General features: G+C 56.9%; 2 protein-coding genes across 9 annotated transcripts in view; one reads left to right on the top strand and one right to left on the bottom strand.

The window, feature by feature from the left end:
- The window catches only part of LOC120391373 (adhesion G protein-coupled receptor E3-like), a 125,953-nt gene extending 124,672 nt beyond the window's left edge, over positions 1-1,281 (bottom strand). For all 7 annotated transcript variants that reach the window (XM_039514990.1, XM_039514989.1, XM_039514991.1 and 4 more), the window contains exon 1: positions 1,190-1,281. In XM_039514990.1, the coding sequence (XP_039370924.1) occupies positions 1,190-1,220 (31 nt within the window). In that variant the 5' untranslated portion in view covers positions 1,221-1,281. The remainder of the gene's footprint in view (positions 1-1,189) is intronic.
- LOC120391382 (adhesion G protein-coupled receptor E5-like) overlaps positions 1-27,084 on the top strand; it is a 1,047,477-nt gene that overhangs the window by 795,186 nt on the left and 225,207 nt on the right. The window lies entirely within an intron of this gene.

Here is a 27,084-nt window from a genome sequence, read left to right as displayed (position 1 = left end):
ATCTCACAGCTTCAGCTCTTCTAAGCTTGCAGCCGTGGCACGAAAGGATTTGGGAGCAGTTAACAATTCTGTGCGGTTAAGAGATTTTCATTTCTTGGACTCTGCTACCCAGTGCTACAGGGGAGACTGAGTGAGTAGCCTGGCTTGTCCTCTGCACAGACCCAATCCCTTCCCTGCTTCTTTCCCTTGGGTTTGCGAGGGTCTCGTTAACATGCCCTTCCCCCAGGCCTTCCCTCCAGAGACACAGTCCTGGCTTCTCCTTCCTCACTTTCCCCTTCTGTCCGTCTCTGTGGGTTTTCTCCATGCTCCGTCGCTGGTCTGTACCTCCACCCCATGCACTGTATTAAGCACGTCTCTGCCTCTCTCGTTTATGGGCTCTGTGCTGGGATGGCAGAGGCAGCGCTTATGGTTGTGTTCTCTGCTGGGTCTGTTTGGTTCAGACTCTAAAATCAAGCGCCCAGTTTGCTAGCCGCATCCCTCGGCCTGCTCGCAAGGGCTTCTGGCTAAACACTAAAGCCAGGTGCTAGGGCAGAAGCAGCTGCCCGTGTACCCTCAATGGCAGGAGCTGTGTGTGGTCCCTTGTTCCCCCCCCACACACTTTGGATTACGGGGTGTGTCTCGGTGTATATTGGGGGTCCTGTCGGGGCGGGGAGTGGTTGGATAAGCATGGGAGTCCTGGGGGTCTGTCGGGGTGCAGGGGTGTGGATAGGGGTCGGGGCAGTCAGGGGACAGGTAGGAGGTAGGGCCCTAGGGGGGCAGTTAGGGTGGGGGGATCTCAGGAGGGGGCAGTCAGGAGACAAGGGGTGGGGGGGAATGTTAGGGTTCTGAGGGGGGCAGGAAGTGGGAGGGAGTGGATGTAATTAGTCATTTGATATGTCGGGTGGAGCTTTTTTTTATGTGTTCGCTCCCCTTGATGTTAGAACCTGGCTACGCCACTAAGGGGCGTCAGAATCGGGCCCATCCCCCACGGGCCCCAGCTCCACTCCTGCCCCTGGACTCGGAGCGCAGCCCGCGGGGATCCCAGCTCTACCGGGGGCCGGAGCCCGCCGGCAGCCATGGCAGAGTGACACCGGAGTCGCTCCCCCAGATTTACACCCAGGGAACCGAGGTCAGCAACGTGCCCGGGAAGCAGCAGCCCGGGCCGAGCACATGGTGCAGCCGGGCGGCGGGGCCGGGGTCGGGGGCTCACCGAGGGGCAGCAGGCGGCGAGCCGGGTCCATGCTGCGGGGCGAGGGAGTCCAGCGAGCGGCGCGCACCGAGCTGCAGCCAGAGGGCAGCGCCCCCGAGGCAGGGCCGGCTCCATGGGGGGCGGGGGGCCCCGCCCAGGAAGGCTGGGGCCAGAACCTGGCGGGAGGAGCGCGGGTTGGGGGCGGGAAGGGCCGTGTGCGGGGAGATGGGAGGCGGAGACCTCAGGGGAGGAGAACTGTGGGGGTGTCAGAAAAGGGGGGCAGCTGACAGGCAGGTGCGGGCAATATTTTAACCAGGGGCTCCCACTAAATGACAGACCCCGGTCTGGCTGAGCCCCCATTCTAGGGGGGCTCGTAGGGGTGGGGCATGGATTCGGTTGGGATGGCGCAGGGGGCTGGATGGGGGGGTGTTTGGATATGGAGGGGTGGGGTGGGAGGGGAAGGCGGGGTGGGGTGGGTGAGTGGATGGAGGGGTGTGTGGCGGATTGAGGGAGGTTGGCTGGGAGGGAGGGGTCCGGTGTATATGGGGGTATCTGCCTTGGAGACCAACGTGCTGGGCTCCCATCCGCTCTGACACACACAGACACTGCTCTAAACGCCCCAGGCCCAGGCCTCCTTCTTTGGACCAGAGACACCCCTGCCCCTGGACGCTTCCCCCGAGATGGCCCCAGGAATGACCCAGCAGGGCCCGTACGAGCCTGGTCCCCAGCCCCAAGCTTATCTCCACCCCATGCCACCTCTGCTCCTGTCTGTGCCCCCCCCATACACCCCTGTTGTCCCCTCTCGTGCCTCCTGGAATGCAGCCCCAGCACGGTGCAGAGCCCAGATTAGCAGGGCCGGGCAGCCGGGGGCTGCTTTTCCCCTTGGAGCCCAACAGCTGAAGAGCTGCTGACATTCCAGCCCAGCTGGGGCCAGATCCAAGTCCTGGGGCAGATCTGTGCTTGACTGGGAGCTCACGACCTGCACTCACCCCCACCGTTACCTGTAAATCCCTTCAGCCTTGTGTTGTTAACCTGGGGAACTCCCTGCCACAGGAGAGTGGGGAAGGCAAGTGCTTCCCAGGGTTCGGAAAGGGTTGCGATATTGATACAGGGCAATGAGGCCATCCAGTGTGATGCTCTTTGTGAGGAGAGAGGGATGGTAAAGAAGGGACTAGAACCCATGAATCCTGATGCCAAGTCTCCCTGCTCTAACCACTAGACCAGGGGTGGGCAAACTTTTTGGCCCGAGGGCCACATTGTGGTGTGAAACTGTATGGAGGGTTGAGTAGGGAAGGCTGTGCCTCCCCAAACAGTCTGGCCCCACCCCTATACGCCTCCCACTTCCTGCCCCTGACTGCCCCCCTCAGAACTCCTGACCCATCCAACCCCCCTGCCCCTTGTCCTCTGACTGCCCCCTCCCAGGACCCCCTGCCCCTAACCGCTTCCCTGGGACCCCACCCCCTATCCAACCCTGTCTGTTCCCTGTTCTCTGACTGCCCCAACCTCTATCCACACCCCCACCCCCTGACAGGCCCCCCGGGACTCCACCCCCCATCCACCCTCCACTGTTCCCCATCCCCTGTCTCCTCCACCCGGAACCTCCGCCCCCTGTGCTCTGACTGCCCTCTAGAACTCCGTGCCCCTTATACAACCACCATCCCCGCTTCCCGCCCCCTTACCATGCGCTCAGGGCAGCAGAAACTCACAGCCCCGCTGCGCAGCCAGAGCCCCTGCTTGGTGGCGTGGCTGCAGGGGAAGGGGGACAGCAGGGAGGGGCCAGGGGCTAGCCTCCCCAGGCAGGAGCTCAGGGGCCGGGCAGGAGGGTCCCGCAGGCTGGATGTGGCCCACGGGCCGTTGTTTGCCCACCTCTGCACTAGATCCCACTTCCCTCCTCCAGCTGAGACTAGAACCCAGGAATCCTGACCCCCAGCCTGCTCTCACCCCACTGGCTGCCTCCTGCTTGGCAGGGTCGTGCCCTGTGGGATGTGGGGGGCAGTTCAGGTCAGGCTGATAGGGACCCATGGCTGGAGCCCGGGGGATTGTGTCACTGCGGGGATATCCTGGCCACCCCTTGGGCAGGCACCAGAGACCTCATGGAAACATTGCCCCAGCAGAAACAGGAACCAGCATGAGATCAGCTGGCGGGATGGGGGTGGGGGGAATGTCCAGCTGTGGGGTGCTGGGCTGGGATAGCAGGAGCCTGTGAGTCAGGACTGAGGGGCATCAGCAAAGTTGGGGGACAAGGCTGGAATAGCAGGGGGCTGCGGGTCACAGTCCCCCACCCTAAAATACTCTGTAGTGCTGGGCAGCTCTGGCACAACCCAACCCCGCTTTGGACTCCCCATCAATAGACCCCAAGCCCTGGTACCCCCCCAAGTGTACTCTGACCCCCCCACCAACAGCTCAAATACACCCCATCTGCACCCCAACCACCCCAGCCCTCTCCCACCCCAGCAGCACAGCGCCCCCTGGTGCCAGGCTGGGGTGTGTATGGGGACAGGGCACAGCCAGGGCAGTGGGGGCAGCACCCCAGCAGCACAGCGCCCCCTGGTGCCAGGCTGGGGTGTGTTTGGGGACGGGGCACAACCAGGGTGAAAGCACCGACAAACCAGGGCCCCTCCTCACTCGTGGGCTCCTGCTGTTGTTCTGGGGGAAATGGTTGCCCTGGGCCGGCTGCACTGCAGGCACTCGGAGACCCTGCCGCTGGCTCTGGGTGACACCTCTATTGTGCTGGAGCGTGGGCCGGCTCCTTCCTCTGGTAGCCGTGCTCAGACCGTGTCTGTGCTGCATGGGCAGCTCCTGCCCAGGAGCGGGGGGTGGGGAAACAGGGCATCCCACAAACCGGCCGGGGGGACGCAGTCTTGGGAAATCAGAGCCATAGACTGGATCTAGCTACCTGCACGGAGCAGGGTCTAATGTCCAGCATCTTCTACGTTTCTGGTGCAAATGACAGATCGGAAATAAGACGCAAATTTTTAACAGTGTGGGGGACGAAGCTTTGGAACAACTTACCAAGGGCCATGGTAGATTCTCCCTCGATGGCTTTTTTTAGATCAAGGCTGGATGTTTCTCTAGCAGATCTGCTCCAGTTCCCACAGGAATTAAGCCGGGGACGTCCTAGTGTTGGTGTCACTAGGCATAACCCTAGGAAACTCAGGAGGGTGGAAAGCCATAAGTGTCAATAAAGCCTTCCTGTACTAGGCCTGAATGAACTAAATTCACTCCACGTCTGACCAAAGCGCTTCCATGTTTATATTTGAACTTTAATCAACCTAACAAGCTAGCAACAGAGAATGGAATGCGTAGCAGCTAGTTATCAGGTGCAACCCCACTCACACCGGTACTAGGAAATAATAATGAGGCCTGTATGCCTCTGGCTAAGGGGCAAAATAACAGATCAAAGAAATAAAACAAGATAACTGTTCACAGAAGAGTTACTAACGAGCGAAAGTGGTTTTTGCCAAGTATGACTTAACTGCTTAATGTAATTGCTATTGCAAAGTGTATTTGCTGCATGGGAATGAAAGGTGGGGGGAGAGGAGGAGTGTGGGGGTGATGGGAATGCTTAGCTGAAGTTATGTATAAAGAGAGAAAAACCGCTTGTATCTGTGTGCAGGATTTGAGAATGCTTTTCTCCCTGGCACCTTTTTGGGCTCAAATAAACTTGGTTTGCTTCTCCACCCTGGTGTGTTAATTAGTGCGGCGCACACCGGGCAACGAACCCCCACTGTTGCTGTCCTCGGCCCTCTGTGCCGGCAACACTAGGGCCTGCGTTATGCGGGCGGTTGGATGGGATGGTCACACTGGTCCCATCTGGTTTTAGACCATACGAACGGTGCTAGGTGCTGTACAAACCCACACCCAGAAATCCAGCTGCCCATCGGCTGTAGATGAAAGGAAGGTGGAGGTTTGTGTCTCCTCGGTGCTGCATGTGGTTGTCACACCTCAGCCCCTCAGAGAATCACCAGCGCAGCTTGCAAACCAGGCAATCCTCTAAAATCAGACCCACTGGGCTCTGTTCATTTGCCATCTGCCTCCCAGTCAGTTTCTAGCCCAAATTGGGTCCTGCACAAAGCATCATGGGGGCAGGTGCCACACTTATCCCACTGGTCAGAACTGTTGCCAGCTCAAAGAGCCCAAGGCGGAGCAACAGCGGGGTTCGTTGCCCGGTGTGCGTCGCACTAATTATCACACCAGGGTGGAGAAGCAAAACCAGGTTTATTTGAGTCCCAAATAAGGTGTCAGGGAGAATAGCATTCTCAAATCCTGCACACCCGCTCACAGGCGGGGTCCCAGCATTTATACACCCCTTGTTTGTGTAAGCCTTTTGTTCGGTTTTCCCCCTCACCCCTCCCTTCCCAACAGCAGCTACATTAGGCATTACATTTCAGCGTGTTAGAAAAGTTCTCATCCACAGGCTTATCTTTTGGCCTTCACAGAACAAACGCATACAGATTTTCCTTCCCCCTCTCCCCCTCCTCCCCGCCGCTTCTGCTGTTCCAAACTCCTACATTTGCAAGCGGAGATTGCTGACAGCTACACATTTTGCTTACAGTCTGTTAGCATCTTAGGCTGGTTAAAGTTCACAGCATGTAAGAACTTTGGTTCACTTCAGGCCCAAAGTCACAACTTTGGTTTACCCAGGCCTAGTGGCACCAACAATTCCCCCCTTTGAGAATACTCAACAAACTTTTGGCGAGTTTTCTCAAACTTTAAAAACAAAAAAACAATGAAGCTTTACAGATATATGTACAACTGCTCTTTTGAGCTTAGTTACTAACCCAGGAATGAATGCATGGACAAAAGAGTGGAATGTTCATTTAACAACTAAGGGATTGGGGCACTGACTATAAATCAGGTAGGTATACCAAGTGGTTTAATTTTCCCAGATGTCTCGGTGAATAATTCAGTCCCATATGCATGCTCCCCATGGACCCAGCAGGATTCGGTATGTGGGAGCCCACACCCACCCTAACCGGTCCATATGCTTGGAAGGAGCACTGTGAATGTCCCCATTTCCATCCAGAAAGTGTCCAAGTATGTCTTCATGACCACAGATCAGATGGTACTCCTGATGCATCTGTAAGGGCAGTGGGCCAAGTCTGGTCTAGATCCCACTGCAATACCTTCCCAGCCTCAGTGATATTTAATACCATCTCTGTCAGTAACTTCTGGGTCATAGAACTAAGGGCTGAAATGATATGTAACTCACCAACTCCAGCCTGTACTTAAGATAGCTGAGTTTCAAGAATAAGGCTAGTAGCCTTTTCTAGTTGGACCAATTTCTGATCATGTTCTTTGCTTTTAGATATTGGCCCTAGCCCACAAGGATCTGCTCAATCCTCTTTCTTTCCAGAGGAAATAACCCAGGCCCTCTGTTGTGCTAATCTAATGGCATCCCCTTGTGAGCAATCTGGGTATGTAGAAGTGATTTGAAAACTTGATAAGGGCAATGTCATTTAAAATCTAATTAGGGAGGGCAATACATACTGAAGGATTTATCCAAAACACAGGGCACAGCCTGTAGATTAAACCCCAAAAGTCAATTAATACCACATTCCCAATCATGGGTCCCATAAGTTTCTTCCTTGCCAGTGTACAATTCTTTGTTTCTTCACCAGGGTCAGTTCTCAATGTCCTTTTAGTCAGGAATTCCTGGACTTTGGCAATGTCAGTGGAGTGAGTGTTTCTTCTTCTTTCCCAAAACAATTGTGGTTTAGCATCCTACAGGGGAGAGGTTTCCAGCACATATCACCCTGTAATAGCTTTGCTTTTTCTAGAAAAGTCTAAAGGCACAGTTGGTCTGTCAGTGGACAAGGGAGAGGTTGTCCAGAAGCTGTCCAGAAGCACAGTAGAACTAGAAGAAAGAATAGGCTAATCATCAATAGGAAAATTTTTCTGATGTGGAGGGGTCTTTTGCAGTGAGAATCCTGGGTCCAAGCAGTCAGTCTTTGGCACTTCACAGCAGTGTTGGTAGACAGCAGGACTTGGAAAGGGCCTTTCCAGCGTGGAGCCAAGGCAGTCTTTCGTTGATGGATCTTTATGTAGTCCCAGTCTTCTGGTTCCTAGGAGTGGTAGGGCTGCTAGGATCTTTGGGTTGTTTCTTCTTTACCTGTGAGAAAAAACCTAACACATTGCATTAGTGTCTTTGCAGATTTTACAAATTTTATAGTTGCATGGGCAAATTTAAGTCCCCCCTTTTTCTGGTTTTTAGCCAAGTAATGGTTCTTATATTTATTAGTGCCAAAGGAAGGGCATCTGGCCACTTTAAGTTTGTCTCAGCACAAATCTTGGCCAGTTCATTTTTAGCATGTTAACTCATTCTTTTTCCTTTTCCCATTTTTTTCTTTAACCTATAAAGGAAACTTTTACTTATACACCTTTTGTTAACAATAAATACATACACAGTACATTAGTCTTATTTAATGTATGCCACATATACCCTTTTACTAAAATAACCTTATTACAGAGCTTTGGAACAACAGGCCAGGACAAGCACACCCACTTTGAGAAGTTCACTTAATATAACCTCTAGTCCAATAGCTTTCCACCATCCCCAGCCCTCTGGCTAGAAGTCTGAGGTAGCCAGAAGGATCCCATGTACAATATGGGGAGTGGGTTAACTTTCCATGTCCTTGATTTTAAAAGACTGTTAGTATGAAAATTTTAATAACAATTTTCAATTAAAAGATTTGGCTAATAAAGTTTCTTTCTCTTACTTAGGAAAATGTATTAGACTTTAGTATATCACATTTTTCTGATATATCCAAACACTTTGTATTCTAAATTGAACAAAACAAGTATCTGCATTTCAATTTAACACTGCCACTTGATTTTAAATTAGACCATCCCATAAAAATATTAAACACAACACTTCTGGCCACTTGAGACAGACACCACAAGACAGAACACAGAACACAAAACATAATTGTTACTCTGTCAGTAAATGCATGATATGTTGAATGCTGTTCAGCTGGCATTAGTTTTCTTTGATTATCTGAAAGACAAAACAGAAGTCTACCCCTTCTGGGCAGTCAATCATTACTTAAAATATACGAATACTCTTCAGGAGAATTACCCCATATTTTCTTTGCCTGAATTTATTTACAAACATTTCAAAGACACTAAAAACTTTTCTCTTTAGCATTTTTACAAAGTACAACTGCTGTTTCCTTCAGCAACTAAAGAGTTAACTTTTCACTTTCCCTTAAAAATCACATGCTCTTCCCTTAAATCACTTGCTTTTTCCTTCAGCAGCCACTTACCAATTCAAATCATCATTTCAAATATCCTCCTGAGTATTTGAAATTTTCATGCTTATACTCACTTACTCCTTCTCACTACACCCTCAAAAGTTTCTAACCTGTTTTCCCATCTCTCTGTTGCCTGCCTGCCTGGGCCCGATCCTGCTTTTCTCGCTGAATCGTTCCTATCCTGGACACAAACTTATTCCACTACCAGTTTAGCTAGGAGGGTGGGCTTCACAGCTAGCCCCCACCCTTCTGGTCTTTTCCCTAAAACATTTTATTCCCAAAACTACTCAAGTTCTCCCTAGTAAGGCTTGTCACCTGGCAAAAATACACGGCCATTGGGTAAAGGCCATTTACTTAACACACAATCCAAACTCCTTAAGGGGGTCTACCCAGAGACCCACCCATTTGTCTGCTGACACTTAAACAGAAAAGAAAATTACACAGAGAGCAGAGAAAATTACAGTCTAAGCCAGATTTTTCCACTTCTAGTACATTGTCCGTCACGGGTGGGGGGACAGAAGGATCTCAATACAACCTCAGAGCTTCATCGCACACATGGCTTCCACCCTGAGGAATTACGAACGAGAAGTTCAGTTCCGCCCACACCCCCAACGCCCAAATAAACAGAGCAGAAAAACCAACAGTAACCGGTTAAACAGAACAGAGCTAAAACTAGATAGTGCACCAAAACCAGATAGTGTCTCCTTATTCTATTAGGGCTCACCTTTAACCATACAATCCTTATCATATAATACCAAACAATACCAAACAAAGCAAACATAAAATAACAAGGGTAAAACAGATGGTGTAAATTCTACAGGGCTCCCCAATTCTCTATTGCTCACCAAACTGTGACAAATTTCTGTTACCAATTATCCCTTATGTCAGGTGATCAAACTGACATTGCAGGACGGGGGGGGGGAGATAGAGAAATCACACCATATATCCAAATTTTAAAGCTTCATTAAAAATAATAAAACAACAATGGAGAGTATTGGGAACACTCCCACATCACTCAGGAAAAATATGAATGCCCCAAGCCTTAAGCCACTTTAATACTTACACATATCCAGACTGGCATGTCTGTGTATAATGTTCAGAGAAGGGAAATAGGTGGACGGGAGATTATCCTGTATACAGCTTGTCCAGCATTTCCAACATGCTTCCACTCTTGGGATGGCTGTTCTTTTACACCCTGGAATCTCCTGCGTCTCTTTCAGAGATTCCAGTTCAGGTCAGCTGCCTGTCCGGCTTCAGGGTTGCAAAACTGTTGGATCTCACTGAACCGTTAAGCTTTGCAAATGCAATCTCAGTTTTGTAACTTATACTGCTTTTTGTTTGCCTCTCTTTATTTTCCACAACCAGCTGGGGCTGAAAGCAATTTTACTTATCATAGTCTGTGTGCTGGCTCTTGACCTTGTACGCAGAGCAGCTCTCTCTCTTTATCTCTGGGGTTAGCCGAGTTTCAAATTAACCAGTTCCTAGACAAATTGCTCACACTGTGTCAGAGGCTTTTCTTTGTGATTAAAAGCTCCTCTGAGATATATGATCTTATCTAGATTGAAGATACCTTCTAATGGGCACTGTTTAGATGGATTTCCACACATGTGAAGATTCCAATTCTCTAAATACCTGCAGGTTTTAGGACCATAATGTACGTACATGTACTATGCTGGGGTACCCTTAGGGGGTGAGGTAGAATTTTTAGACTGTCCCTTTACCCACTTTGCACATGCACACACAGAGAGGGTACCCTGTCCGCACTAGCGGCTCATAAACTAAGAATCTCTCCCTACAGAACATTCACACAGGGGAGACTAACGAGGATGACTGACTTTCCTACATCCCCTTTCAGCAAAGAGCGCCGGCTAGTCTCTGGGAGACACAGCGCCGTATACTCTAATTGCATTCAATGAGATGATCAGACTGTCAGTAGCCCACACGGAAAGGAAGGGGGGGGGGAGGGAAGATGGGTTCACACATTCCTAGACCCAGGCAGCTTCCTCGCCGGACGATGCCAGGCTGAGTCAGCCCACCGTGGGTCGGATCTCCTAAAGATCCACTAGTTACTGGGCTTGCGTTAGACTACTCCTGATCATTAGCAATCGCTTCACAGAGTAATCTGGGCGTCTTCCAGCAACGAACACTCACACAGATATACACACACACACACACACCAAGGCCATTGTTTCCTATTGCCACGATGCATCTTATCTTGCTGCACAGTCAATAAATTCAAATGGCATGAGCCCAGCAGAGACAGATATTCTCACGGACAGTTCTCCTCCCAGTGCAGCTCTGGGGCATATGATGAGGGATTTTTACAAGAGCTCTACTTACAAACAGCTTCAGAAGCTACCCATTCACTGACAAAACAGAAATAATTGAAGGATCATGTTGTAATTAAGTGATCCTTCTGGTGGCCACCTTTCCTGGCTCTCTAACTGATACTGAGGCCAGTCTACTGTATAAAATCTTTTCAGTTTACTCTTAGTCATTGGATCCAAACCAAATACCTTCCAGTTTGCTAGAATGCATTCTAGGGGCGTACACCTTGCCCTACTAACCTTACCCTGTCCTTGCCCCATAACATGGGCTTGCCCTTGACCCACTATAGGACGCTCTCTCGTCTAGTGGGAATTACAATGGCTGGGCGTCCCCAGCCTCAGGCAAAAGTCCACACCACTGGACTGTTCCTACCTTACCACAGGACCGGTTCCTCACCGTCGCCCGCAGCTGCTTCTCCACTATCTGAGTGCGTTGCACCGTTGTGTCCTCCAAGGTCAGCCTGACGTGTCTCTGCCAAGGCCCCCGGTAAAGGCACCGGTGCGCGCTGGGCATTGGCTGTGACCTTCGTCCACTGGCCATTGGAGGAGTCCGGGCAAGGCACAATTTTGCCTCGAGCCCACCCAGGTACGCCAAAACTGTTGCCAGCTCAAAGAGCCCAAGGCGGAGCAACAGCGGGGTTCGTTGCCCGGTGTGCGTCGCACTAATTATCACACCAGGGTGGAGAAGCAAAACCAGGTTTATTTGAGTCCCAAATAAGGTGTCAGGGAGAATAGCATTCTCAAATCCTGCACACCCGCTCACAGGCGGGGTCCCAACATATATACCCCCCTTGTTTGTGTAAGCCTTTTGTTCGGTTTTCCCCCTCACCCCTCCCTTCCCAACAGCAGCTACATTAGGCATTACATTTCAGCGTGTTAGAAAAGTTCTCATCCACAGGCTTATCTTTTGGCCTTCACAGAACAAACGCATACAGATTTTCCTTCCCCCTCTCCCCCTCCTCCCCGCCGCTTCTGCTGTTCCAAACTCCTACATTTGCAAGTGGAGATTGCTGACAGCTACACATTTTGCTTACAGTCTGTTAGCATCTTAGGCTGGTTAAAGTTCACAGCATGTAAGAACTTTGGTTCACTTCAGGCCCAAAGTCACAACTTTGGTTTACTCAGGCCTAGTGGCACCAACAGAACCTTTTCCAGGATGTGGGAGACCCAGGTTCTAATCTCCATTCTTTCTGATGCAGCACAGGGCTCCCAAGCAAGCCCCTTATGGGATATTCAGAGCTGGGGTGTTCTCACCCGCTCCCCTTGGAGCTGCTCTGCTCTGTAGAAATACTTAAATCCACATTGGGGGAGGGGGACTGGACCTGAGCTAGCAAGTAATTCTCAATCGCAGCCCAGTTTCCCAGAATGCACTGGGACAAACTCCAGCAGCAAGGACGAGGCAGGTAGGAAAGGATGTTGTGTGGACACCAGCCTGCGTGTTGTTAGTGGGTCAGCTGAGGGTCACAGCCGGGGCACAAGGGCTGGACCCAATGAGTCTCCTGCAGAGCAATGGGCTTAGGCAGCTGCAGTGTGTTGTGCTTGCACATCTATAGTTGCACAGCGCCATTGGAGCCTAGTGTGGTTGCACTGGTAGCATATTGCATTTGCAGACTTGCACTTTCAGTGTGGTGTGCTTGCACCGCTGTCATACTTGTGAGCTTGTCAGGTTGTTGTACAATTGCACTTTCAGCATAAAGGTGCTTGCAGTTGCACCGTTGCATTTGTAGCGTATGGTGCTCTCATGGTTGCGCTTGTAGTATAGTGCACTTGCACAGCTGTGCAATTTTCCTTGCAGTGTTGTGCACAGTGGTAGTTGCACAGATGCACTTGGAGCATTGCGTGCTTGTACGGGTTTAACTGCACCATTGTCCCATTGCACTTCCAGCATTGTGCTAGACCTTGACGGTTGTCCTGTTGTACTTGCAGCAGATTGTGTTTGCACAGCTGTAGCTACAGCAGCTTGCATGGTTGTCATCACACAATTGCATTTGTGGTATCGTGTGTTTATACAGTTGTACTTAACCTAGAAGTACAACCTGTTCCCTCAAACCCACGTACCCCTGCAGTGGGCCAGGCCAGTTCCTCTTTCTTATAGAGCCAATGGGTGCTGCGGTGGGGGGAGGTGGGGCAGGCTGCAAATAGCAGCATTTATAAGGCCGGCACCGGCTGAGGAAGTTGCACCCAGAGTGAGAGAACGAGACAGAGGGAGCGAGTGAGCGAGAGCCTGACACCATCAGCCTGAACCATGTCGGTGCCTCAGTGGGGCCTGCAACATCCAGGGCGAATGGGAAATAATCACCAAGGCTTGATAATAACCAGATATTATGTCACCAAGCAAACAGCTCCCCCTAGAGGCCAGGTGGGTCAGGCTCTCTCTGCTCTCGGTGGGATCTGATCATTAACAGCACCAGGAGATCAAATGAGACAAACCCCAAAATCAGGAGCTCGGCCCCCAAATTGGGAGATTTTAGTAAAAAAAAAAAGATGAGATTGTGGTGTGGGGGTTTGTCTGTTGCTATGAATGAAATAACTTGCAGTGGATGCGTGAAGAGGGGAAGCTCAGGTAGGAGTAGGGAGGTTATTTTACTCTGTATCTGCACTGGTCTGAGTGCCGCTTAACTAGCGTCCAGTTCTGGTGTCCCCACTTCCAGACAGATGCAGATAAATTGGAGAGAGGCCAGAAGGCTCGTGAGGATTTGCAAACCTGCCCTGTAGGACAGACTCCAGGAGCTCAATTGGATTAGCAGAGAGACAGGGAAGGGGTGACTTGGTCAGCCTGTGGCAGGGGTTCTCAGACCTTTGTACTGGTGACCCCTTTCCCATACCAAGCTTCTGAATGCGACCCCCCCTTATAAATTACAAACACATTTTTATACATTTAACACCATTATAAATGCTGGAGGCAAAGTGGGGTTTTGGGTGGAGGCTGATAGCATGTGACCCCCCCATGTAATAATCTTGTGACCCCCTGAGGGGTCCTGACCCCCAGTTTGAGAATCCCTGGTCTATGGGGACTTTGATAATGGGCTCTCCAGTCTAGCAGCCTGTCATAGGTCTCACCCCTACTCTGAACTTTAGGGTACAGATGTGGGGACCTGCATGAACACCTCTAAGCTTAACTACCAGCTTAGCTCTGGTCTCGCTGCCACCATCCAGATTTCTGAGTTATCTGGAAAACTCTCTCCCCCCCCAAATCCTTCCCCTCCCTGGGTAGCCTTGAGAGACTTCTCCACCAATTCCCTGCTGAGTCCAGATCCAATTCCCTTGGATATAAAAAACAGAAAAAATCAATCAGGTTCTTAAAAAGAAGGCTTTTAATTAAAGAAAAGAAAGGTAAAAGAAAAAAACCTATGGGAGACAGCATACAGCTGATTTCACAGGCAACAGTTTTAAAACACAGGATGTTCCCCTGGGCAAAAACCTTAATACACACAAGAATACCCAATTTGATAATTCCCCTAATTGCAGAAAGACAAATTACAAAAGAAAATAAACATAAACCTATTTATTCTTTTCTAAAACCTGATAAGAGGCTGGTTCCTTGATCTTTTCCTCGGCTGAAAATGAAACTGCCTCTAAACAAAGGAAACTTCCCTCCTTCCTTTTGAAACATCTTGTCCCCCCATTGGTTCCTCTGGTCAGGTGTCAGCTAGGCTAGGTGAACTTCTTAACCCTTTGCAGGTAAGAGAGGCATTAACCCTTAACTATCTGTTTATGATACAGCCAAAGGGCTGGAAGCGAGACCGTCACACTGGAAATGGGACCCGTTCGTGCCGAAGGGAAAGGTGCCCCCTGTGGCCAGAGTACGTCGCGTCGGAGCTGAGCGGCTGCCCTGCTGCCCGTCGCTATTGCTGGTGATGCTGGCAGCGCGCAGGCCTGGGGCTGGTGAGTGCCCAGCGGGTGGGCGCAGCTGGGCAGCGTAACGGTTCCACTGGGCAACTGTTGAAGCATCTGCATGCGGCGAGTCCAGGTGCGAGGTGGGTCTCTGCTCACGGGCGGGGCCAGGCCAGGGGCAGGGGGCCGGGTTTTCTCATGTGCAAAGCTGCGGTGTCCAGAAATGGGCTGAGCGCAAGAGAGCTACAACCCTGACTCCTGCGACAGCTGGAGCCCCTGATGGAAGGGGGTGGGGGGTTAGAGCAGGACTCGACCCCCCCACTGTCCCCTCCCCCCACGCTGCCTCATGGGCAGTCATAATGACAAATGGGGTCCTGGCTCTCAGCCCCACTCAGAGCAGGGGCAGACCCAGGGGTCCTGGCTCCTAGATCCCCCACCCCCTTCCAGAGCTGGGGACAGACCCCAGGGCTCCCAGCCCCTCTCTCTGGCTTTTAATTCCTTTTCAGCCCAGCTCTGCCTCGTTTCTCTTCTTAACCTCCCCCCAACACAGGCAGGAGGCAGTGAGCACTTGCTGGGTGGGGTTTGGCCATGGGGGCCGGAGCAAGAGGGGAGGGGAGGGGGGTGGGGGGCAGAAGGGCTGCAGGGCAGAAGGCTCCTGCGCTGTTGTGGAGCACGGCACGGCTGGCCCCCACCCCCTTACCCGCGTGGTGGTCGAGCTGGAGAACTCGGAGGACTTGGCCGGCCCTTTAAGGCCGCTGCAGCTCAGCCACCTGCGGTACTCGTCCCTCACCTGGCAGGAGAGAGGAGAGGGCTGGTCACCCCATGGCGCAGGGGAGCTCATGGGGGTGGGGCCTCAGCTGAAGGGAGACAAGGGCTCAGAACTGGCCGGGCAGGGGGGGAGCTCTCAGCTACGCCAGCCCCAGCCCCTCCGAGCAGAGGGCACTGGGGGAAGCTCCCAGTGGGGGGCACTGTGGGGCAGGAGCGCTGGCTGGTGCGGGGGGTGACGAAGTGGGAATGTTCTTAATGTTTTCTCTGAATAGTGTGTGGGTGCCTCAGTTTCCCCTATGCATTTCTCAAGTCTCTAGGTGGTGGGATAAGGGGGTGTAAGTGGTGCAGGGCCGGAGGGGGCCAGTGTGATGGTGTCTGCACAGAGAATGGCCGACACCCTGTCTCCTGACAACTGATGGCCTGGGCCCTCCCCTGCAAAGTGCCAACTGAAGGTGTTGGAGAACAAAGCGATCAGGTGACCTCCTGGCCCGGAAAGAGACAAAGGCCAGAGGAGGGGCTGGGGCGTTTCAGTTTGGAGCTGGCTGGGGAAACGGGGGGAGCCCCAGGGCTGGGGTCTAAGCTCCCTGCCCCCCAAGATGGACCTGACTGAGGGGTCCTGTTCTCTGTACCTACAAGCTCCTTTTTGGCCTGCGATCCTGTCAGCTAATCAACCTTCTGTTTTACTGGCTGGCTGAGAGTCACGGTGAATCGCAGGAAGTGGGGGGTGCAGGGTTCTGACTCCCCCACACTCTGACTGGGGAGCTGCCAGTGAGGGGGCTGTGGGGCAGGGGTTGAGCACCGGCTGTGGGGGTACTATGGGCCCGGGGTTGAGCACTGGCTGTGGGGATGCCTGGGGGGGTTGAGTGCCGGCTGTGCGGGTGCCCGGTGGGGGTGCAGGCTGAGTGCCATCTGGGGGCGGGGGTTGAGCACCGGCTGGGGGGGGACTGGCCTGTTTCTTGAGCAGACAGTGCAGCAGGAAGATGAAGAGCCCCTGCAGGCTGTTGAGGATGGTGAAGATGTAGGAGGCGACCAGGCTGCGCTGGTTGAACTGGAACATGCCGAAGATCCAGGTGGTGCCCAGGACGCAGAGCTGGGCGATGGCCGTGATGGTGAGCACCCTGCGGGGGAGGGGAACCAGTCACATGGCCCCGCCCCTCCACCATGGCCCAGCTCCCCTCCCCCCTTGGGGCCCCTCCCCGCAGCCGCAGCTCCTGTCCCCCTGGGGTCCCACCCCTCAGTCACAGCCCATCTCCCCTCCCTCCTCAGGGCCCCAACCCTTGAGAGTTTGCCCCACCGCCCCTTCTCTCCTAGGGCCCCACCCCTGGTGTCTGAAATCGCCCCTGCATGTGACTGACGTCTCCTGCACACAGCCCCCACCTCCCCTGACTCTGCCCCCCAGCCAGTAGGCGGTGGGGGAAAATGTCACTCATATGTGGCCCCCTCTCCCCAGTTGCTCCCTCCCACCACACATGGGGGGGTGACATCTCACTACTCTTATGCCCCCCCAGCTCCCCTCCCCCGACGGGGGGCAGCTGGGCAGTGCCAGGGTCTCTGCTGCCCCGGGGGCCGCGCCCGCTACCTGAGCTTCTTCAGCTGGCTCATGTTGGGGTTGATGTCAGCGAATTTCACCGACAGCTTCCAGACGGTGACCACGAAGATCATGGCGTTGACCTGCCGGGGGCAGGGGAGAGGCGGGTTGGGAGGGGGGCAGCTGTGTCCCGGGGGTGGGGGCTATGGGATCTGCCAGCTGTGCAGCCCCTGGGGCAGCCCCTTGCCTGGGCCAGGGCACCCCACTCCCCATAGTGACCCTGCTCTACCCCTGGAGGCTGGGGACTTGGGGGCGGGGCAGCGAGGGGCCCAGCTGCCCCAGAGCGGGGGGTGGGTGGCAGGGGACAGAAGTGAGGGCAGCTGCCAGCCAGGCCCTCAGGGGCCGGCCAGGGGGCCAGGCGCTGGCAGGGGGCTGGGCTGGGGGAGGGGATTTACCAAGATGATGATGCAGACGGGCCCCAGGAAGCTCCAAATGAATTGCTTCTCCAGCGAGAGCCAGCAGCTGTGGGGGGAGGGGCAGACACGGGTCAGTAACTCACCTGCCAGCAGGGGGCGCTGCAGGGTGGGGTCTGCCCCCCCCCACTGGCAGAGTGGGGGATGGAGACTTGCCAGCCTCCCCTCCCCCGCTTCCCTGTGTTGTTCAAGTGTCCTAGGCTGGGGCCCTGGCCCAAGCAGCAGGAAGGTGCCCCCCTCCCTCACGCTGGCCTCACCCACCCCACAGGGGCTCAACCCTCCCCTCCCCTCCCCTGGTGGGCCCGGATGGCAGCGGCCGCCCGGCTGAGCCGCTCCTGCCCCCGTGTGCTGCCTGGGCACGGGGCCCTGTTCCCCTCGAGCCCCTGGCCGCGAGCACTGCCCCCCCCCCCGGGCCGGTGACTCACTGGCGCGCCGTGCCGTAGCCCTCGCTGTAGGTGGCGGCCGAGACGCCCACGATGAGGGCCGGCACGCCGTAGCCCAGCAGGAACATGTAGCGGCGCCTGAGGCCGTGGGGGGTGAAGACCTGAACCACCAGCAGGTAGAGCTCGGCGCCCTCCAGGCACATCCAGCAGAAGGCGGCCAGGAAGAAATAGTGCAGGAGCCCGGCCACCACGCCGCACACCTCCTGCAGCCAACGGGACGTGGGACGTCAGGGCCGGGCTTCCGGCTCCTCCAGCCCCAGCACCCGGCAGCAGGGGGCGCAGTGGGGAGCGGGGCAGGAGCACTGGCTGGGGGGGGAGCTCCCAGGTACTTCAGCCTCAGACACTGGGGGCACTGTGGGGAGCAAGGCAGGACCGGTGGCTGTGGGGTAGCTCTTGGCTTCTCCAGCCCCAGCCTGTGCCAGCAGGGGGCGCAGTGGGGAGCAGGGACCGAGGTTGCCTGGGGGAGCTCCCAGTGGGGGTCACTGGGGAGCAGGGCCCGAGGCTGGCTGGGGGAGCTCCGAGCAGGGGGTGCTGCAGGGAGCAGGGCCCGAGGCTGGCTGGGGTGGGAGCTCCCAGCAGGGGGTGCTGTGCAGAGTGGGGCCCAAGGCTGGCTGGGGGGAGGAGCTCCCAGCGAGGGGCGCTGCAGGGAGTGGGGCCTGAGGCTGGCTGGAGAGGAGGTCAGGGGAGGGGGGTGCTGTGGGGCACAGGGCCCGAGGCTGGTGAGGGGGGGGAGGAGCTCCCAGCAGGGGGCGCTGGGCCTGAGGCTGACGGGGGAGGGGAGAGCCGGGTACCTTGTTGCCGGTGCTGGAGGTGCGGTGAGGAAGACGGTGTAGGCGATGAAGAGCGCCAGGCAGAGGTGCAGGTGGATGGTGGTGCGGGGGCCCTTGAGGGCGCGGCAGAAGAGGAAGGTGACGATGGCCAGCAGCAGGCACAGCAGCGAGATCACCAGCCCCACCTTGGTGATGACGTCCAGGGTCCAGTCCTGTGCCGGGGGTGGGTGGGGTGAAGGGGTTAGTCAGGGTCGTCCCCGCTCTCCTCCGAAGGCAGCAGCCAGGCCGGTCTTTAGGGGACAGCCGGACTAGCCTGTCGGCCTCGCTCTGCGCTGCGGCTGGGAGCGCCCCCCTAGTGGCAACACCGGGTCTGGCTGGGTCCAGCCACGCAGATGGATTCGATGCTGCCCAGCCTGCCCCTCTCTCCCCCCCCCCCCGAGGGGCTGACCCACAGCTCCAGGGCCATGGGAAGCCGAGGGGGCTCTAGGGTCACCACCCACCAAGGGGGATTCCCTGGCACCGATCCCTGCAGGACGGGGGCGCCAGACAGTGCGAGGGGCCGGGGCTGTTCCCCTGTAGCAGAGAGCAGAGCGCCCCCGCCTGGCGGGAGGAAGCCCCAGCCCAGGAGGGAGCTGCTTTTAGACCAGATGGATGCGCTTGTGGCTATGGTGCTGCCGCCAGGGCTGCGTCTCTTTTTTGCCGCCCCAAGAAAACAAACAAAAACAAACAGGGTGGAGGCAGCCGGGAGGCAAAGCAAAAAAATAAAATAACATAAAAATAGGGCAGCTGTGACGCCCTAATAGGGTGACCAGACAGCAAATGTGAAAAATTGGGATGGGGGTGGAGGGTAATAGGAGCCTATATAAGGAAAAGACCCAAAACTCGGGACTGTCCCTATAAAATCGGGACAGCTGGTCACCCTGCGCCCTAGGATTGGAGGGAAGCCGCCCCTTAGAATCTGCAGCCCCAAGCACAAGCTTCCTCGGCTGGTGCCTGGAGCCGGCCCTGGCTGCAGCTCAGAACTCCTGGGTTCTACCAGCTCTGGGAATGGGTGAGCCCCCTGCCCCTGCTGCCTGGCCGGGTGGGCAGGCATGTTGGCTGCTGCTACCTGGGGAGTCTCCCTGTGCCCGGGGGGGCTGTTTGTGCCCCTGATCAGATCCAGGGCCCTGCCTGCTGGTGGGGAATGGGTTTACTCCAGGGGGAATCTGGAGTGACTCCTGCTCCGCTGGGGAGGACTAAGGGGATGAGCAGAACCAGCCCAGCCCCGAGGCCCCAGCGAGGGCCGCGTCTACCTCCAGCTCGTAGAAGGCCATGAGCACGGCGAAGCTGGTCAGGTGGTTGCACTGGCAGCGGGTGATGGTGGCGTTCAACTTCTGCAGGGTGCAGCCGTCGGTGGCCCAGCGCCTGCTGCCAGGCTTCCAGTAGGCGCAGAGGAGACGCAGGTCGGTCTTGTTCTCCTGGGCACAGAGAGACGCTTGGTGCATGGGGAGCAGGAGAGGGGTGGAGGGCTGGCTGGGGCCAAAGGGGGGGCAGGACTCCCAGGCTCCGGGAGGGCAGGTGACGGGGTACGAGGGGCTGGGCTGGGGGCACAGAGCATCAGTTTGTCCCTGTGTGGGAGGCAGATTTGCCTGCTGCCCAGAGTTTGAGGGGGGTTACTAGAGATGGGCCCAGGCTCTGCCCCACAGTGCCCCAGGCTCTCCCCACCCCCCCATGCCCAGCCCAGGGGCTCACCGGCACCGGGTGGCTGAAGCGGATGCTGATGGAGAGGCCGAGTGCCTGGGGGTTCGGGTCACTGATGAAGGCCGACACCACCGGAGACAGCACACGGTAGCTGGGCCGCCCCGGCTCCTGCGCCCACTTCCCCGTCCAGCCGATCTTGTCCCATTTGGGTGTGCGTAAGACCCCCCGCTGGGGCTAGGGTGACCAGATGTCCCGATTTTATAGGGACAGTCCTGATTTTTGGGTCTTTTTCTTATCTAGGCTCCTATTACCCTCCTGCCCCCGTCCCGATTGTTCACATTTGCTGTCTGGTCCCCTAGCTGGGGCTGAGCGGTGCTGTCAGTGCGGTGCATCCGGGGCCGGCTTGCATGGGATGCTCCTCGCAGAGCAGGCTGCAGGTTTCCCAGGGCAGAGGCTCTGCTCCCTGGGGAGAGAAGGGAGGGAGGCCACGGCTGGCAGCTCTGTGGGCTGTCTTGCGTGGAGGGGCGGCTAAGCCGCTTTAACCCACCTCCCTGTGCCCCAGCTTTCTACCCTCCCGACCCTGCGTTGGTGTGAGGGCCGCGCACTCTCTGCCTCACAGTCCTGCCTGCCCCACGCCCCCCTGCCAGAGCGAGAGCCCAGCATTCAATTCCCCAGCACGGGCGCAGGACGGACGGCGACACGCTCCCGTTGCCCTGGTGCAATTGCACCGTGACTTGGCCCACAGCTGCATGCCAGGGACTGGAGAGGAGAGCGCCCATTTCACCTTGGGCTGTAGCGAAGCCCCCCGCCCATCTCTCACTCCTCCTCCCTTTCCATCCCCAGAGTTCACCTGCCTCCCGCTGCTGGATGATGACAACTCTGCCGGAGCCAAGGTGAGTGGGGCACAGACACCGGGGGGGGTGGGGATAGACCCCGATTCCCCTTTATGTGCCACGTTGCTTTTCACTGATCTCGCCCAACGAGGATTCTGGGGCCAAACTCGCCCCTGGGCAAAGAGCCAGTGGCCAGTCCCTGGAGCCCACAACTGCATTTGTGGCATTGCGTGTTTATACAGTTGTACTTAACCTAGAAGTACAACCTGTTCCCTCAAACCCACGTTCCCTCGCAGTGGCCCAGGCCAGTTCCTTTTTCTCATGGTGCCAATGGGTGCCACGGTGGGGGGAGATGGGGCACAAGTGGGGCAGGCTGGAAATAGCAGCATTGATAAGGCCGGCACCAGCTGAGGAAGTTGCACCCAGAGTGAGAGAACGAGACAGAGGGAGCGAGTGAGCGAGAGCCTGACACCATCAGCCTGAGCCATGTCGGTGCCTCCATGAGGCCTGCAACAGCCAGGGCTAATGGGAAATAATCACCAAGGATTTATAATAACCAGATATTATATGTCACCAAGCAAACAGCTCCCCCTAGAGGCCAGGTGGGTCAGGCTCACTCTGCTCTCGTGGGAACTGATCATTAACAGCGCCAGGAGATCAAGTGAGACAAACTGCAAAATCAGGAGCTCGGCCCCCAAATCGGGAGATTTTACTAAAAAAATAGATGAGATTGTGGTGTGGGGGTTTGTCTATTGCTATGAATGAAATAACTTGCAGTGGATGCGTGAAGAGGGGAAGCTCAGGTAGGAGGAGGGAGGTTATTTTACTCTGTATCTGGCACTGGTCTGAGTGCTGCTTAACTAGTGTCCAGTTCTGCTGTCCCCATTTCCAGACAGATGCTGATCAATTGCAGAGAGGCCGGAAGGCCCGTGAGGATTCGCAAATCTGCCCTCTAGTGATTGTTATATCCTTGGGGGCAGCCGGTTTAGGAAGAAATCACTTGAGGCCAGAAAGAAGACAGCTAACAAACTACCATTTTATTTACAGACGCTGAGAGCTCACTCAGCGGGCTGAAGCTGGCCCAGCTATCCCCTAATAATCTAACTCAGTTGCCATAGGAACAAAAACCATGACAACCAAATACACAACAGAGGGGAAGAGCAGAACCAGCCCAGCCCCGAGGCCCCAGCGAGGGCCGCGCCTACCTCCAGCTCGTAGAAGGCCATGAGCACGGCGAAGCTGGTCAGGTGGTTGCACTGGCAGCGGGTGATGGTGGCATTCAACTTCTGCAGGGTGCCTAGCTAAGGAGAGGACGCCTTAGCTAGGCAAGGTGCTTTCCTGGCTGTGGTGAGAGCTCCTAGCTACTCCAGTCCCAGACTCTCCCAGCAGGGGGTGCTGTGGGGAGCACTGGCTGGGGGGAGTTGCTGTCTCCCAGCAGGGGGCACTGTGGGGAGCAAGGCGGGAGCACTGGCTGTGCGGTGGAGCTCCCATCTCCCAGCAGGGGGCACTGTGGGGAGTGGGGCGGGAGCATTGGCTGTCGGGGGGAGCTCCCATCTCCCAGCAGGGGGCGCTGTGGGGAGTGGGGCGGGAGCTTAGTCTGTGGGCGATGAAAGCCCAACTGGGGCCATATGGCCAGGTGCTGACCTGTGCCGTTGGGGGATGCGATGCTGATCCTATCACGCACGGTCAGGGCCAGCGTTCTCAGCAGCTTCTCCACTATGGCCATCAGCTCCGTCGCGATCCGGTGTCTCCACTCCACGCTCTCGCTCTGCTGCCCGACCAGATTTATCTGCTTCTCCAGAATGTTCAAGAAGCCCTGGCCAAGCAAACGTGGGGGGTGTTGGTGTCACAGTGCCTGAGCCCCTGCCACGCCCCCTCATTCCCGGATTGCTAGTCCTCCACTGCCTTCTCACAATCCCCTTGAAAGGAAAGACAAGTTCTCCTGCCATTGACATCGCTGCCTGGGAGGTCAGACTAGATGATCACAATGGTCCCGTCTAGCCTAGGAACCTAGGAGAGCCAACTTCCTGGGCACAGAGCCCACTGGAGAGGCAGGCATGGGAATTTCTGGGCCGTGCTGCTGTTTATTTATCTCCTGTTCCAGGTGCTGAATCCCTATAGATCGCCCTGAGACTAGATCTGAGTAAGAGCAGCGATTCCTCCCCGTAATGGGAAAAAACCCAGCAAGGCCCCATATTTTGGCTTGGCACCTGCAGCTTTCCCTTGGCGTTCTGAGAGTTCATCTGCTTCAGCTCTTCCAGCGCTGCCTTGCAGAGATGTTTCACCTGTGCCTGGAAGCTGCCCAGAACGTTCTGAAAAACAAGGCCCAGGCCTGGCTCAGGAAAAGAGATCACAGAATCGCAGTCCACATCCCCCCGGCCCGAGAGGATCCCTTGGCTCAGAAGCCAGGCGCCAGAGGGCGCGTGGGCAATGCCCCATCTGGCCCCTAGGGGGTGCATGGCGTTTGCAAGGGATGGTGGGGGACGGTGGTTGCAAGCTGAAGTGTGTTGCCGCAGCCTGATGCTGCTGATCCTGGAGGGTGAGAATCACCCCGGGGGCAAAGGCCTGGGCCGTGGCTGGACTGCAGGGGCTCCAGGGACTGGCCACTGGCTCTTTGCCCAGGGGCAAGTTTGGCCCCAGAATCCTTGTGGGGCGAGATCAGTGAAAAGCAACGTGGCACTAAAGGGGAATTGGGGTCTATCCCCCCCCCCCCGGGGTCTGTGCCCCACTCACCTTGGCTCCGGCAGAGTTGTCATGATCCAGCAGCGGGGGGCAGGTGAGCTCTGGGGAAGGAAAGGGAGGAGGAGTGAGAGATGGGCTGGTGGAATGCGGGGTCTCGCTGGGTAGGTGCATGCACCAGAGCCAGGCACAGAGAGCAGGACTCACTCCCTCCAGTAGGGGGCAGCAGCAGCCTCCCCTCACTCCCCGCAGCATGGGGAGCAGTGACCCCCCCACACACACTCAGCCCCACACATGTGCCCAGCCCCTTCTCCCCATCCTCTGCCCACAAGCTGGTCTCTGTGAAAAGAACCCTCCCCCCTCCCCGTCCTGGGGGGACTGAGCCGCAGTGGGGTGGGGCGGGGGCTGTGGAATCATCCCAGCCATATCTCCCCTCAACCGTCTCACCCCAGCTGTGGGTGGTTCTGGGGTGTGTTTGGGGGGCGGGGAGGGGAGGAGAGGAGAATCCAGCAGGGAGCCCCGGGCTGGCCCCACAATGGCCTCCAGTGGCCCCTATGAACAGACTGCGCCCCCTGCTGCCTCTTCCCAGGGCAGAGAATCCAGCCGTGCAGCAGGAATACAGGCACTGCTGGGGGGGAAGGGGGGCTCCTTCTGCCCCCAACTCTGCACCTCATGCCTGGGGCAGACACCCGCTGTAGCAGCCCCCGGGGTGCCCCGATTGCCCCATGTAGCAGCCTGGTCGGGGGCAGCTGTGTAAACGGGAACCGAACCAATGCCCTGCCCCCGCGAGCCCCCCTGGGATGGGGACTCAGCCCAGACCGGGGTCTGTCATTTAGTGGGAGCCCCTGGTTAAAATAGTGCCCACACCTGCCTGTCAGCTGCCCCCTTTTCTGACCCCCCCACGAGCTCTCCCTGTCCCATCGCCCCACACACGGCCCTCCCCTGCCCTGCCCCGATCCTGCTCTCCTCCCCCCTACCCTGGTCCCACCCTTCCTGGGCGGGGCCCCCCGCCCCCCATGGAGCCGGCCCTGGCTCGGGGGCGCTGCCCTCTGGCTGCAGCTCGGTGCGCGCCACTCGCTGGACTCCCTCGCCCCGCAGCATGGACCCGGCTCGCCACCTGCTGCCCCTCGGTGAGCCCCCGACCCTGGCCCCGCCGCCCGGCTGCACCATGTGCTCGGCCCGGGCAGCTGCTTCCTGGGCGTGTTTCTGAGCTCCGTTCCCCGGGTGTAAATCTGGGGGAGTGACTCCGGAGTCGCTCCGCCGTGGCTGCTGGTGGGCTCCGGCCTCCGGTAGAGCTGGGATCCCCGCGGGCTGCGCTCCGAGTCCAGGGGCAGGAGCGGAGCTGGGGCCCATGGGGGATGGGCCCGATTCTGGCGCCACTTACTGTGGTGTGAATCCCCAGGGCAGGTCCCCGGTTGGTGTGTTTTGCTGCCTGGATTCAGGGCCACCCGGAGGGGTGGGCAAGTGGGGCTACTGGCCCCAGGTCCCACAGGGGCCCCGGGAGCCGCTCCAGGTTTTTGGTGGCACTTCGGCGGCGGGCCCTTCCCTCGCTCTGGCTCTTCGGCGGCGGGTCCTTCAGTGCAGCGGAAGACTTGGAGCAAGTGAAGGACCCGCCGCTGAAGTGCTGCCGAAGCCTCGGAGCGCCGCCCGCTGAGTACAAGCGCCGCAAGCACGAGGCGGGGGGCAGGGAAAAGCCGCGATCGGCAGCATTTAGGCTGCTCTACTGCCACCGCTTCATTCTTCGGCTGCATTCCGCGGCGGGTCCTTCCCTCCGAGAGGGACCCGCAGCTGAATTGCTGCTGAAGACCCGGCCCTGCCCCACCCCCCTGAATCCTCTGGGTGGCCCTGCCCGGACTCCCGGGGAGTGACGCTCATTTACACCCACTGCATTTACAGCATTGTGACCGAGTGAGGGCAGGATCGGGCCCAGCCAGTGCCGCCGGGGGCTGATTTTCCCCTCCCCCTCTGGTGGAAATCTGGAGCAACTGGGCCCGATTCTGCTCCCACAAGTTTCCCCTTGTGTGACTCCAGGGGAGTGAATGGGACCAGGTGTGAATGGGAATGGTGTGAATGGGACCAGGACACTTGTCTCTGGTGGGGCAGGGATCTGCTGGGCTGTCCCGGGCACTAGAGGATTGTGCTATTTGTCCGGCTGGGCTGGGCTCCTCTCTGACACCCTGGGGAGCAGGGGGGTTTGGGAGTGTGTGTGTCACAGGTTGTCCCATCCTGGCTTGTACTCCAGACAGAGATGATCCTTCTTTGACAGAGAGGCCAGGTGGTTTCTCCAGGCTCCTGGCAAGATGGTTCTGGTGCTGGGAAGTGAACCCAGGAGTCCTGGCTTCCAACCCTCTCTGCTCTAACCCACCAGACCCCACTCCCCTCTCCCTGCTGGGAACAGAACCCAGGTGTCCTGACAACCAGCTCCCCGCCACCCCCCGCTCTAACTACTAGACCCTGTTCCCTCAGGCTGCAGAAGGTGCATCTAAAGCTGTTGGAGACAAAGGGGTCAGGTGACCTCCTGGCCCGGGAAAGAGGCAGAGGAGAGAGGAGGGGCCGGAGGGGGGCTGGGCAGATTGGAGTGGGCTGGAGAACAGAGGGGAGGCAGGGAGACCGGGCTCTGATCCCCGAGGGGGCTGGGAGGCCCCCAAGATGGACCTAACCGGGGAGATCCGGTTATCTGTGCCTGCAAGACCTGTCCTGGACTGTGTTCCTGTCGTCTAAATAAACCTTCTGCTTTACTGGCTGGCTGAGAGTCCTGGTGAATCGGCAGGGAGACCGGGGGTGCAGGGCCTGACTCCCCCACACTCCATGACCACTGGTGTTAGCAGTGGGATAACTGCACCCCGTGGACGGCGCTTCCTGCCGTGAGTGACTGGGGAGCAGTAAAACGAAGGGGCGATTAACCTCTGGGGCAGTGTGGCCAGAGAGAAGGACTTTGCAGTAACAGGGTCCCCCGGGGGATCGCAGCGAGCAGTCCCCGGGGTGGAGGAGTCTGCAGCTCGACCCTGGCAGAGCGGGGGTGACCTCAAGGACTGGCACAGTAGGGGTCCTCCTGGAACCCGGGGGGAGCGGCGAGCACCCCAGCCTGCAAGCAACCCGCAGGAAGATGTATTCCCAGAAGCGCAAGTGCGAGCTGGTGGAGCTGTGCAAGCAGAGGGGGCTGCACTGTGGGAAGCTCACCAAGGCCCAGCTGATTGCCCGGCTGGAGGAGAGAGATCGCAGGAATGAACCGGTCCCTGTCTCTGAGGGAAGCAGCCGGGCAGATGCAGCGCAGGCACCAGTGTCTGTCCCCGCTGGGAGTGGTCAGCCGGCCGCTGAGGGCTCCTCG

Source organism: Mauremys reevesii, linkage group 25 (assembly GCF_016161935.1).
Source record: "Mauremys reevesii isolate NIE-2019 linkage group 25, ASM1616193v1, whole genome shotgun sequence".
Classification (NCBI taxonomy): Eukaryota; Metazoa; Chordata; order Testudines; family Geoemydidae; genus Mauremys; species Mauremys reevesii.
This window is presented reverse-complemented; position numbering and strand designations above follow the sequence as displayed.